Source organism: Castor canadensis, chromosome 17 (assembly GCF_047511655.1).
Source record: "Castor canadensis chromosome 17, mCasCan1.hap1v2, whole genome shotgun sequence".
Classification (NCBI taxonomy): domain Eukaryota; kingdom Metazoa; phylum Chordata; class Mammalia; order Rodentia; family Castoridae; genus Castor; species Castor canadensis.
In genome coordinates, this window is record NC_133402.1 from 45,472,727 (window position 1) to 45,487,300 (window position 14,574).

At 44.1% G+C, this 14,574-nt stretch overlaps 1 protein-coding gene across 2 annotated transcripts in view; it reads left to right on the forward strand.

Moving 5' to 3' along the window:
* Positions 1 to 11,664: 11,664 nt before the first annotated feature.
* The window catches only part of LOC109682495 (zinc finger protein 197), an 80,562-nt gene continuing 77,652 nt past the window's right edge, over positions 11,665 to 14,574 (forward strand). Inside the window, exons 1-2 of one of the 2 annotated variants that reach the window (XM_074059502.1) lie at positions 11,665 to 11,991; positions 13,792 to 14,315. In XM_074059502.1, coding sequence (XP_073915603.1) covers positions 13,893 to 14,315 — 423 coding nt within the window. In that variant the 5' untranslated portion in view covers positions 11,665 to 11,991; positions 13,792 to 13,892. The remainder of the gene's footprint in view (positions 11,992 to 13,791; positions 14,316 to 14,574) is intronic. The other variant, XM_074059507.1, reaches the window with a different exon arrangement.

Genomic DNA, 14,574 nt, shown 5'->3' on the forward strand with positions numbered 1-14,574 from the left:
AGGTGATCTTATAACATAGGTGTCTGTTTCTTGTAATTTTATTGGCACTCTTTCAATTAAATTTCAAGCATCTTTAAGTTTTGGGTGTATCACTCATCTGGGGTAAGGTCAGAAACTATTTCTATCATATTCCACTTAGGAAAAAAGTGCATTCTTTATTTGCAATGTTTAATTTTACAGTCTTTAACACTCCTCTAATTGTATCTTGTATTTTGAAACTAATAAGATTCCCAGAGACTAAGTCTCAATTGACAAAGGTGATATGTCTGAGGATGTGTCAATTTCTTTAAAAAGATGTTTATTGGGCTGGAAGTGTGGCTCAAGTGATAGGTAGGCTTCCTGCCTTGCAACCACAAAGCCCTGAGTTCAAACCCTAGTACCATCACCAAAAATAAAAGATGCTTATTTAGGGAAGAAATGCCTAAAGGAAGACACTTATCCTCCTTTAAGGAGGTCTCCTTTTTGCCTCAGGATGAGATTTACCAGATGTTACTCTGTTTTGTACTGGGGTTTGCACTCAGGGCCTATACCTTGAGCCACTCTGCCAGCCATTTCGTGTGGGGGGTGTTTTCGAGGTAGAGGCTCGTGAACTATTTGCCCAGGCTGGTTTTGAACCACAATCCACCTGATCTGTCTCCTAAGTAGCTAGGATTACAGGTGTGAGCCACTGGTGCCTGGCTCAGATGTTATTCTTGAGCTACTTAGTATGTGCTAGAGTAAATCACTAATACAGGGTTTAGCTGCTATAGTTTAGTGGTGGGGGAAGGGAGAGGGTGAGAGACTTCAAGTTACATAATAATACAGTATTTTTTGGTGTGTTTGTTTGGTGGTACTAGAGTTTGAACTCAGGGCCTTGTGCTTTCTAGGCAGACACTACCATTTGAGCCATGCCTAATTAATACAGTGCTTATTCTTAATTCCTGGCTTTTAGCTCACTTTGGATATTTTTTTCAATGCCCTAGATTTTAACTTGCTTCTTTTCTCATGCCACCTGTTCCTATGCTAGCCTGTGTCAGGTCTCTAGTAGGACTTGAGATCTGGCATTTGTAATAGGCTTCTAGACAGTGCTAATGTGGGTGGGCATCACAATTGGAAAATCAGGATGAAAGCCACCTAAATAGTCTTCAGTTTTAGGAGCACATTAGGAACACTGGGAGAGTTTTTTTTTTAAATACAATTCTCAATCCCACCTCAAACCAATTAAATCAGAATCTCATGGGCAGAGTGCAGGCATTTAATTTTTGCAATGCTCTCCAAATGCTCTTTCTGTGCAGTAGAGAAAACACTACCTGTTACTTGGACTCCTAGGCAAGAGGCCCAACTCTGGGGGTCCACAATGGACCATGCTCTGCCACTCACTCCAGCTGGCCAAATGATAAAAAGCAATGGTGAAGTAGGAGAGGAATTTATTTAGTAAAGTCATACTTGGAAGGAACAGGGCAACAAGTCCCGTGGATACTGACAAGCACTTCGGGACTCTATTGAGAAGGAACCAGAGTGAGGGCATGCTTCTGCATGTATAAGTCAAGTATCTTGGTCAAACTATGGTCTGATCAGTATCTCAGGATGGCCATGCAAAGCTTTGTCAGTGATAAGAAAATTACTGCTGCCTGGGAGTAATTTTAACTCTTGTCACACAATATTTACCAATCAAACCTATTGTTACTGGAATCCGAGGTAACTGAGGAGAGAATAACGCTGAGAAAAAATGAATCAGGCTAGGAGGAGTAGCTCACCTTTATAATCCCAACCCCTCAGGAGGCGAGGATCAGCAGGATTTTGGTATGAGGCCAGCCCAGGCCAAAAAAAAAAAAAAAGTAAACAATACCCTATGTCAACAAGCGGGGCATAGTAACGTGTACCTATGATCCCAGATTCACAGGAGGCTATAGGCAGGAGGATTGAGTTTGAGGCTAGCCCTGAGAGAAAACACAAGACCCTACCTGAAAATAACTAAAAAGGCCTGGGGGCATGGCTTAAGTAGTAGAGTGCCTACCTAGCACGTGCCCTGAGCAAACCCCAGTACCACCAAAAAAAAAAAAAAGAGAGAGAGAATGCATCAGAAATGCAACACAGAGTAACTTGGGACAATTACTGATACTTCCTTCAGGTTTAGGGCAATGACTAGAGACTTCTAGTCTGAAACAGGAAGTTGTAATAGTCAGTGGCTGATAAACCTGATTATGATGTCCCTGAAATTCTTGAAAATATTCTAGTTATTATCTTGATATAATTGGCCTTAGTTTTAGACTAACACTCCTTAAATGATTAACATATGTATGTGCAGAGTTGAGCAGGAATCTCACCCAAAGTTTAAGATAGCAAATGAGCCAGATACAAGATGAAGGCAGAGATGCTAAGTTTTTCTCCTGCTTTTTAGTTACCCATTGTACATCTGTAAACACAAGTGAAGAGTCAGTGCTTTCAGCAAAAGAAGCTTCTAGTACTTATTAAATACCCTATTCATTTTGTCCCCTGTGCAAAGGCTCCAAATTGATTTAATATGAAAAGGGTATTAGGAACCTCTTCAGTTTATCCCATCAAGGCTGGATACTGCCTGCTGGAAGGGTGGGCTGGTATAAAAAACTGCTCCTGGGCTAGGGTATGTCTCCAATAGTAGAGCACTTGCCTAGCATGTGCAAGGCCCTGCGTTCAACCTACAGTACCACCAAAACAACTTGCTCCATCTAAGTTGCCCATGATCCCAAGGATGGCTCCCACATGGTGGGGAACTGCTGGTCCAAGGGCCTGTGTTTGTCAGCTTGTCACCACTGTGACAAACTACACACAAAATCAACTTAAAGAAGGAAAGGGTTTTTTTAGCTCAGTTTCAGACCATAGCCATTGGCTGTGTTGTTTCTGGACCTGTGCCTGTGGTGAGGCAGTACATCATGATGGAAGGACAGAAGATAGATGCTCATGTATGGAAGCAGAGAGAAAGAGAGCAGATCAGAGTCCCCCAGGAAGTACTTCCTCCAACTAGGACCCATCTGCTACATTTTCCATAGCCATTCAATTATGAACCCCTCAGTGGATGAATCAGTTGATGAAATTAGAGCCCTCACTTTCCAAAAGCTCCACCTCTTGCTGCTTTGGGGACCAAACATTTAATACATGAGTCTTTGAGGGATACTTCATATCCAAACCATAACAGGGCCATACTAAAAGGGACAAGGTCCAAATCTTTTCTTTCCCCCATCAACATTAAGAATTATTGGGAACCAGGGGATGTTAAAAAAAAACCAAACAGACCCTCTAAAGTTAGGAGATTCCCTTTTCCCCAAAATGAGTATATTAATTTTGTTGGGGGGCAGGGTAAATGACAGATGTGTGAGATTAATGGTTCTAACAAGAATGTCCTAGAGAGGTATCATTCTATGTGCATGGATTTTCCCTGTGAACAAGGTAGGAGAGAGTGGGGATAGGAAGCCAGAAAAGGGGGTGTGAACCAGAGCAGAGAGAATGGAGTTACAGCTGAGATTTCTGAACTTTTCTGTTTGTGACAGAGAAATGTGAATGTAAAACCTGAAGGGTGCAAACTATTTTTAAAAAATTATTATTGTATCCATGGTCAGCTCCAGGCTGCATGCTGGCTTTTGATTTCAAATTCTTTGGATTTCTGGTCTTCCCACTATTCTGGCAAAGGGAGAAAGCTACATGATCATTACGAGTTCAAAATTCTTTGATTTTCCTCTAGCTAATTACCAGGTTTCATAGGGAAGACACTACATACCTTTTTGGCAAAAAAGGAAGGAAAACTCCAAAAACAGTTTAAACATGTTATTTCCATGAAGGTTTTTCTGGTCTCCTTTCAGGCTGGCCTTCCTAGAACCACCTCTGGGCAGCTGAGAGACCCCTGGTGTCTGCAGATACCTTATGACCTTGGCCATGGCTCCTCTCTCCTGAGGCATAGGGGAGTCCATACAACACAGTGGCCCTCTATAAGTGAGGAGTATGGGAAAGCTGCCTCTCCGCTCTACTCTTGCTGTCCACCGAAGGAGTCAATTGAGGGAGAAGTGCTTCTGGCTATAAGAATTACTTTGTGCAAATTTCAAGACTTAGGAAGCATCAGGAACTACACACAGGAGTGAGATTCTGTGTGTTCTGAAGGTGAGAGAGCATTCACCCTGAGTTCTGCTCTGTTGTCCACCAGCAAATTCCCCTAGGGAGAAGATGCTAAAGCAGTGAGGGGGAAAACACCTCACAAGGGCCAGACGTATCCTATCATGTCGGAGAAGCATGCAGGGAGGGTGCAGCGCAAAGGTTCACTCTTCTTTTGGGCTGGTCCCAGTAGGGATTCTCTGGTGTATTGGCAGGTCCTCTTCTGGCTGGGACCTTCACACACACCCTGTGTTCATAGGGCTTCTCCTCACAGCAGCTCACGGGTATAGGCGTGGTCTCTAGTACTCACTGCAGTCTTTCCAATACCTGCTGCACTTAAAGGGCTTCTCCAGTATGGCTTCTGCAAATATTCCATGAAGGTGCTGCTGCAGGCACCTTTTCCCTTTTGCAACCTCTTCCTCATGTGGGCTCTGGAGGGCAACAGGGGCTGAGTTGGGCATTAAAAACTTCCCCTCGACCATTATATACACAGCAAATGCAGTATGCAGTTGTCAATCTTGCCTAAGATCTGAAATCTGGCCAAAAGATTTGCCACATCTGGATCACTTGGAAATCAGAGACATTCGAAAGGAATAAGAGACTTTTGAAAGATGAGAAGCAATGATTTGGGGAGGAAGGGTTAAAGGCCATGAAGGAGCTATCTCACAGTGTATGTCCTACACCAGAACCCTCTGCATGTCAGATGGGCCTAGGAAAGAGAATGGAAACTCTAGAAAGACCTAGGGTCTAAGCCAACTATCTCTGTTTTTCCACTCAATTCCTACTGTACCAAAAATCAGGAAGGAAAGAATGCAGGAGAGTTCCTTAGATTTTTCTCAGACACTTATTTCTTTCTCTCCACTAGGAGATGCCTCTATCCTGTTTGTGACTGAGCTGTCAGAATCTTGGACAGTGCCTGGCATAAAGTAAATAAATGCTCAGTAACTATGCATTGAATGATTACATAAACTTACGTGCACCTCTTCATCTATCACCACCACTTTAAAATATATAAGGGAAAAGTGAATGGATTTTCAAAAAGAAATGGAGAGAGTGGGAGACCAGCCTATTTTCTTTAGAACCATAGCAAGCAAACAAAAATAGCAAAGAAAATATATAACTCAATGGCAGACTAATGACTGCTATTAGCATCTACGTTTATGAATTATTTTTCATAATTAATATGCATTACTTTTACACATGGGATTAAAAGTTGCCACCCCCAAATGAAAATCTTAGCCTGGATCTGAGGAGCTGGGCAAACCTATTTGCACATTACCCTGCTATCCACTGATAACATTGCTCTCCCTCTCTAAGAAAATGGGAGATTGTCATGATTCTTTAATCACCAAATTCCAAGATCTTATTGACTTGTTCCTGAGCTAAGGTAGTATGGTTTTCATATGCACCCTAATAGCAGGGCAAAGACAGCATGGGATTCATCTACCTGCAGACTCAAGGAAAAGTGAAGAGAACCAACATTTGTTGGGAATATCACTGTTCACCTTGCCTTGGCTGGGTTCCGTTACAGCTATTCACCCATTCATTCTTATTTCCACCTAAGGAAAACTATCTCCATTTTACAGATACAGCAAATTCAGGTTCAGAGAAACGTTGCCTCACGCCCAAGATCACACAGGAAGTGTTACAGTTAGGAGCGACAGAATTGAGACAATCCCCCAGAATGGATCATCGTTTCTCCTAAGAAGGAAAATGTTCTGGGGGGTTATCTTAGTCCTGTTAGGGCTGGATCCCTGGCACCTTACAATTTTCGTCCAGTCAGTGTGGGTTGGACAGGTCTGCTGGTTGTCCTTGCTTGATAGAATCATCTCAGAGCTGGTGATGTTGTCACATGGTCTAAACACTGCCAACTGTTCACAAGGGCGCCTCCCTGGGCTCTCTGAATTTCTCTTATGTTGAGTATCATGTATTGCCTTTTGTTAAGAGTCATCTGTGTCGTCCTGCTCTTTGCTCTTGACATTTCCAAGTTCAGGAAGCTCTTACCATTTCTAACATAGAATTCAAACAATTCCTTGCATATGTATGCTCAGTAGATCATGATATATAGTGGTTAAGAGGGTGTGTCCAAGCTCACAATTTATCTCACTTAATCCTCCCAACTCTGCAGGAGAAGCAGACACCAATTCCTCACCCTTTGCACACCAATCAATTCACAAATAAAGGAATTTAAATCCAAGGTGATAAGTGATAGCTGTGTTCTTCCATATTTATAGGCTGGAAAGTAATTCCAGCCTATATTTAAGATACTTCAGGACAATGAAACCTCTTGCAATTGCTTCAAGTGGGGTAGGGAGGGGTTTGTGAGGGGAGGTGGTAGAAGTGATCTAATATGCAATGTAAGGCTATTTGGAATTATCACAATGAATCCCCCTTGTACAACAAATATATCCTAGTGGGGAAAAAAGACACTTCAGGGACTGGAGGTGTGGCTCAAGCAGTAGAGCACCTGCTTCATAAGTTCAAACCTCAGTCTCACTCACCCCCCCAGAAAAATAAACTTCAGTAAGAATTTAGATTTCAGTACCCAGAAACTGAGAGATTAAAACCAGTAATAGTGAATTTATTATTTTCAAGATCAAAATTGTGCTTTGAGAAAATAAAGCTCACAGAATTTTGGGTCAGAAAAACAGACAAGGTCCTTGGAGTGGGAGACGGGAGAGCTAAGTTGCTTTGTTTCCATGAGTCCATTTCCCCATGTATAGGGCAGGAAGAGGTGGCTGGACTAGGGACTCAAAGGATCCTTCCTGCAGTCTATGAGTCTATCAACCCTAGTGGCTGAAAGCTGTGCATAGGTTGGCCTGAAAATTTTCCTTCAATTTTACAGCCTTGCTGGAGGAAGGGTCAGAGGCCAGGCTGGAGGATTGGCTGGTAGGTTGGAGGAAGGAAAACAGGCCTGGGGAATGGTATAGCTAGGACAGAGTACAGAGGATAGGATGCTTGGGCCCTCCCTTCCCCCCAGAAGCTGGGTACCTGTGGGAAAGGAAGCCCAAGAGTTGGTGAGACTGGGTTGGGAAGAAAATGCCTTAGTTCTCACCAAATATCCTCATTGATCCCCAGCAGGTCCCCACTGCTCTCTGAGCCTCTCTTCCAATAAGTGTCATGAAGGAGTTGATGCCAGTGCCAACATTTGGAGACACCATATGCAGACACAGGCTATAGGTCCTATTCTGGTAGCCATGGGCTCCCAACCCAGGCCCCACCCTACCAGTAGTGGTTTCAGACAAGTACTAAACAGAAGATCACCAATAGGGAAGCCCTCTGTGGTCTTCACATACTTGGAACAACTTCAGATTCCATTTAGGAAGCTCGTAGTTATGCACATCTTTGTGGTCTCTTGACCTGGGACCGGCAACCCACAGAGCCCTCTGAGGCCAAGAGATACTCCTCATTCTGAGTATCTCATGGAGGCAAGATTTTGTAACCATAACTGACCCACTTGTCCTTGTAATAGGGCCTGGAACACCATTAGCCAGAAGAAATATGAGAGGAATTAAAAAAAAAAACCAGGAATGACTAAGAATCAGAGCATCTTGCAATAGAAAGAAGAGGAGGATGGGAAGTCTTAAAGACCTGGATCCAAGGCCTTGCTTACCATTTTTAGCCAGTAACACGCTACCCAGCTAGCAAGACATTGCCAAGCCTCTAGATCCTCACCTGAAAACTAATTATGCTGTCTTAAAGAGACACTGAAGTGCAAAGAAGATAAACAGATATGAGAGCAATTCCTGTCTCTTCCTCTAAGCCTCTCATTATAGCTGACAATCACAGGCAACTTGCCACAACCCAGATTGATCAGTTTCTTTGCCAGCCTAAAAGCTTAGAACAAGGACCGGCTTCTTAGAGGCTAGATTATTTTCTGTGCTGGAGACCAGAGAAACAAAGGTCTGACTATACAGAGCTCACATCCAGCTAAGGAGACAGATACCATGACAAACAGAACATTGAAGTCTAGTCTTAGTGACTGTGGACTCAACCGTGAACCAGAGAGACATGCTGTCTGTCCCATGGGACTTACAGTATAGTCGGAGTAGGCCATTAAGTATACAGTTAATGCAGTATGGAAAATAAAGGCAATTACAAGGACATGGCAGGCCAATACGGGAATACAAAAGAAGAGGTAGCTAATCCAGATGAGGAGATGGGTGCATAGAAGGCTTCCTGGAGAAGAGGCATCTCAATTAAGCCTTAAAGGATAAGAAGGGGTTTTTTAGATGAAAGGAGGGTCTCTGATCTCCTAGCAAGCATTTGGCCCCATCCACTCCCATTCAAGGACAGGAATTGGCTGGGATTTTCTGTTCACATCAAAGCAACCCCTCCTCTAGAGTGTCTAGGGACCCATCTTTTTAAGGTGTGTATGAGTGTTCTGGCTGTTGAAAAAGGACTTTCCATGCAGATGATGTCAGAAGGTCTGAGCAGTTTGGGGGTAAAGAATTCATATGCCTGACTGTGTTCCTCTTTTTATGGCCCTCTCCTTTTATTCTTCTTCTTCCTGCTGTCCTCCTCCTCATCATCTTTGTCCTCCTCCTTTATTTTTTAAGACAAAGTCTTGCTATCTTGCCCAGGATGGACTCAAAATCCTGGGTTCTAGTGATCCTTCTGCCTCAGCCTTCCAAATAGCTGGAATATAGGCACACACAACCATGCCAGTCTTGTGGTCTTCTTAAATCCAGAAGGTCCCTAGGGATACCCTTCTCAAAGTTGCCCCCACCCCATGCAGGACTTAACACAGAAGAGGGGATAGGACTGGTGGAGTGGCTCAAGTGGTAGAGTGTCTGCTTAGAAGATAATAATGGTATTTTCTATTACCACTACTACAACATATGGGGCAAACCCAGCAGGCTTTTATAATAATCTGGATACAGCAGATGAAGTGGGAGGAAACAAGGATAGGAAATATATTAGAGAACTTCTGTACACTTTATAGTGTGCCAAGCTCCATTCTAAGGGCTTTATGTATTTTATTGCATCTACTCCTCACAGTAACTCTAAATTTACATATTATTTTTATCTCCAGTTTACAGATGTGAGGAAGCTGCAGCACAGAGAGGCTGAGTAACTTGCCCATGGTCACCTAGATCACTTAGGATTCTAGTCTGGGCCCCTGGATGAATAATAGTGCTTTTAAAAGTGATAATGTAGCAGAACACACCTGTAGTTCCAGATACTCAGGATTCTGAGGCAGGAGGATCACTTGAGTCCAGGAGTTCAAGGCCAGCCTGGCCAACATAGAGAGATCCTATCTCAAAAATAAAACAAAATACGATAAAGTAAGTAATGGTTTAGGAACCTGTTTTGGCCTGACTACAGTCATAACTGGAATTTTGCCCCCAAGTGACCCTAGCACACATTCACAAGTCCTTTTAGAGTAAACAAAATCATTAAGACAGCTGAGGATTTTGTTCTAGCTATTTTTAACTAACACTGGACATGTTAATAGCTTTTGAGAAAGGCCAGGCACATTTCATTGTCTGCAGTCCGCCTTTGTCTAGTTTAGCATGTAAACCTTTCCTAGTGTTTTGGGGTTCAGGGATCTACCTATCTTGCTACTGCCCAAGACACATTTCTGTCTGTAAGTCTCCAGTAAATTGCACTTTGTGCAATACTGGATCCATCTGTCTCTTTCTTCAGTCTTTCAGCCCCTTCTACCTTTGGAGGATGGTTTTCATGCAACAAATCTGGGTTTTTCCAAAACAGATGGAATCACAGGTAGATCTTCAGGGTTTAGGGTAAATGGCAGATTTTGCTTTAGAAATGTAGAACTTGGGCTCCCTATGTGATAGCTCTCACACCACAGCTTCTATGATGGTCTCCAAGAGAGGTCATAATCTGGTACAGAACTACTGAAGGACTTACAGAGTCATCTTTGGCACAAATGAAGGTATCTCAAGGTGCTGTAAGGGAAGCATCATGAAGCATGCCTTGACCACTAGGGCCTAGCCCAGTTATGGTAAATCAGTTCCACAATGCTACACATAGACATATCTGGACACAGTACTCAGATTTACACTTCCCTCACAATGAAAGTCAACCACCTGAGCATGACACAGTTTTGAGGAATAAAAAACACTGTCAGTTGCCAAGTGTTATGGTGCACATCTGTAGTCCCAGCTACTCAGGGGGTAAAGGCAGGAGGATCGTGAGTTAGCAAAGTTAGTGAGACCCTATGTCAAACACAAAATAAGAACACAAAAGGGATAGAGGTGTGGCTCAAGTGGTAGGGTGCAAGGCCCTGGATGCAAACCCCAGTACCACAAAAGAAAAAAAATTACTCTTGGTGTCTTCTACATTATGCAGCCAGAACTGCAGGAAAACACATGGTCAGGGAAACCAAGAACTGATTGGCCTGGCTCTAAGAAACTTCCTGCTCAAGAACCAAGACCTCTAAGACTTTGATGGACCAATGGGCTACATCTAGTGGCTATGTTAGGCAGAAGTTAGACCTTGATTGCCATAGTTTCCCTGTGAAATTTTCAAATGTTGAAGGTACATTTGATATCAGGAGGTTATTATTAGACTCAGTGGACCAAGACTGCTCTGAGACAGCTTAACATGAAAACTTCTGATGCATTTGTCTCTATTCTGGCCTATCCAGACCTATAAGTGATACACTGTAAGGCCTGAGGTAGGCTCAGGACACCTCTGGATATTGCTGATCCCTGGACACAGTCCATGAGACTGTTTACTTTGGACCCTGTAAAGGTCCCACAAACTTAGCTACATTGAAATACATATATAGCTAACTCCATCAGGAAGTGACTCTTCTTACTTTCTGTTCTTCACCTATGGCATTATACCATAGGTTGTGTATACCATATAAGTTGTGCCTCCAAGACCTTCTCAATCATGTTAACAGCAGGCACCTGTTTACATCCTACTTCTGTATGCAAATCATTTTACCAGGATAACATTTGCCTCTCAGAAACAAGACAAGTGCGTCTGAGATTACAAGTTGTCCCAAACCTTCTCTCCCTTTCCTTTTTTTTTTTTTTTTGGCTGCTTTGGGGTTTGAACTCAGGGCCTCACACTTGCAGAGCAGGCGCTCTTCCACCATCCCCCTTCTCACTTTTTATTTGCTCCTTGGCCACATTTATGGAACAAAGTATCACAATCTTTGGACCTGCTTCTTTTGTAAAATGAGGATGCCAGCTGGTCACTTCATTGAGTCACTGATTGGGCAGACACACACACTCACTCACTCACTATAAGTGAAAATGCCCAGAACACCTCCAGGACTTCGATTTGTAGTGTCTGTGTATTAACTCACATTGATCACAGCTCCATGAGGCTTGCGCTATACTCTGCATTTTTCAGATGGGAAAATAGACTGGGAGAATGAGTATCACTCCTAAGGTCACCACGGATGGAAAGAGATCTGTGATACCAGATCTCTGGGACTCTGGCGCCAGGACGTGCGCAGCCTGAGGTCCCGCCCTCTTAGCCCAGCCTGGCCCGGGATAAAGTCCCGGCGCGCAGGACCCCGCCCACTCTCCCGATGCAGGGGCGCGCGCGCACACGTTCGCAACCGGGACTTCCGGGGTCCTGGTGCGGACGGAAGTGGGGGGCTCTCTCACTTCCGGCCCGGCCATTGTTTTCATTTCTTTGGGCTCTGGAAGTGTCTGGTGGGTGCGCTGAGTCGTCGCACTCACAGGCCGAGGGTGGGGATCGAGGCGCGACCTTATGTGTGGTCGCTAGGCTCGAGCAGCAGCGTCCTGGAACACCGAGGGGACAGGCTTCGTTCCCGCGGCGGGGTCTCTGGGACGCCCAGAGGCCGTCCGATATAGAGTCGCTTCTTTGTCCTGTTCCTCTGAGCATCCTGGCTGGGAGTCCGGCACCTGCTGGCGCAGCAATGATCAGGGCAGACGTGGCCAGGTGAGCGCGCCGCACAAGCCTGGCTTAGCACGAGCTGTAGGTAGCAGCCTACCCAGCCTTGCACCCGGCGACCATAAGCAGCATCAGAAGTGGGTCAGACCCAGGCTGGGAGCTCAAATGTGCAGTGTTACTTGTTAACGCAAAAATCCCGTTGACATAACGCTGCAGGAAGGGAAGTAGGAAAATGGCCTGCACTTCCTACATCTGTGGGATCTCAGAGTAGAGTTAACAGATAAGTCTCTTTCTCAATTTTTTTTTTTAAAGAAATTGAGGCTCAGAGAAAAATGGTTTGCTCTGGGGCGCCGGATGTATGGTGATTTGGAAGCACAGCACACATATCCTAGTTACCACTAAGCTGCTGATTTTCAAATGGCATTTGTCGATGGATAATCTGAATAAACGTTTTCCCAAACTTTGATGTCAGATAAATGAGCCACATTCATTTGCTTACCAAATATGTGCCCCGATGGGCCGTGTACAAAGATAACTGGAACTCAACCCTGTCCTTTGAGTCCTCCCAGAAAGTGGAGAAGACAGGCGTAAACTACAGTTACAATGGCTGAAGTTTGAATGAAAAAAACAGGCTGTGACATCACTGAGGCAATAACTAGTCTTAACCCAGGAAAGGCTTTCCAGAGGAGGGAAGTTGAGTAGAAAAGATTTGGAATTTTCTGATTCCATCTGGTTTCTTTCTTTGGGTGGCCACCCAGCAGTTCAGAGGGCATTCGAGACAAGTTGTCTATAAACCAGTTAAAATGTGTTTTAGTTAGTTACAGCAAGGGCAATTACCAGCTCTCTTCCTGCTATGGCAGTCAGGAAAGCCTTGAAGAAAAACGGTATTCGTTCTGATGAATATGAATTTGTCAGAAGTTGAGAGAAAGAAGAAATAGTCCAAACAGGGAAAGAGTGGATGTGGCTTCTCACTGTATCTCCAGAATGTTAGTCCCAAATTTTATTGTGCAATTCTGTCAGTGGAAGAGTTTCCAGCATAGGTTTATTCATAAACTAAAAATATGTAATTCATAATTATAAACTAAAAATATGTATTCATAAAATAAAATTTTGCTATACAAATTTCAACGTATATTTTTAAACATACATTAAACAGGAGTTAAATAACAACTTAGTATTTTCTTTTGCCATTTGGGATATCTTGGATATCCTACATTGGAGACTATTGCTGTCTTTCTAGTTTGTATACTTGGGGAGAGTAAAAGGGTGTTGGCTGGAACAGAGGTCTAAGGCTAGGTTGTGAAGGTCTGTGAATGCTAGGCATAGCTATGTAGGTTTTATCCTAGCGATGGGAGCCACTGAACATTTAAAAAAAGTCACTTGGGGAGATGCTTAAGAGATATTTCCCTGTTGCTTTTTGGGGGGGGCAGTGGGAGAGGGGTAACTAGGGATTGAACTTGTACGAGCTAGGCAGGTGCTCTACCTCTTGAGTCATGCCCCCAACTCTTTTGTTTGTATTTTAATTTTTTTTTTTTTTTTTGCATTTCCACAATGTCAGAATTTACCTCTTTTAAAAAAATTTTTTTGTTATTCATTTATTCACATGTGCGTACATTGTTTGGGTCATTTCTCCCACCTGCCCCCTCCCCCATGTATTTTGATATTTTTGAGATAGGGTCTTACTAACTTTGCCTGGATTGACTCATCTCTGCCTCCTAAGTAGCTGAGATTACAGGCTGTACCACCATACTTGGCTGCTCTTTGTTTTATAACTCTGTAAAGGGTCTATCATCAGCCTAGGGGAGGAAAACACTGGGGACACTGATTTGTCTTTCAATGTTTCTGTAGGTGACACTCCTATCACTTCCTTCCTCAACTCTGGAAAACAGCTCCTGAGATCTGAACTAAAGACCATCATTTTAATTGGACCTCCTGCAGCTGGGATCATAATGACTGCTGAAGGCAAGGGAGCTTTAGGCCTCATCCCCCGGAGTGTTGTGCTCCAGAAGCAGGAGGGTTGCCTGACTGTGAAGCAGGAGTCACAGAGCCAGACCTGGGGACAGGACTGTAGCCTCCAAAAGAACCACCCTTCTGTCTGTGAAATCTTCCGGCTGCACTTCAGGCAGTTATGTTACCATGAGATGTCTGGACCTCGGGAGGCACTGAGCCGGCTCCGTGAGCTCTGTCGCTGGTGGCTGATGCCAGAGGTCCACACCAAGGAGGAGATCCTGGAACTGCTAGTGCTGGAGCAGTTCCTGAGCATCCTGCCTGGGGAGCTTCGGACCTGGGTGCAGCTCCATTGTCCTGAGAGTGGTGAGGAGGCTGTGGCTGTGGTGGAGGTTTTCCAGAGACACCTCAGCGGACCAGGGGAGGTAAGCAGTTGAGTCTAGAATGGTATCTGGAACCATTCTCTAGTGGTTGGGTTAGCCAGGAAATAGGCATTCTCTGTTCCCCAGGCTCTAGGCTGCTTTGCCTTTAGGCTCCTGAACCTGTTCCATGGACAGAGGGAAAGCAGTTTTGTGCTCCAAGCCAAAAACAAAAATGCATATCCCAGGTGGGCATGGTGGTACACATCTGTAATCCCAGGCTGAGGCAGGAGGATTGCCAGTTTGAGGCCAGCCCGGATAATAT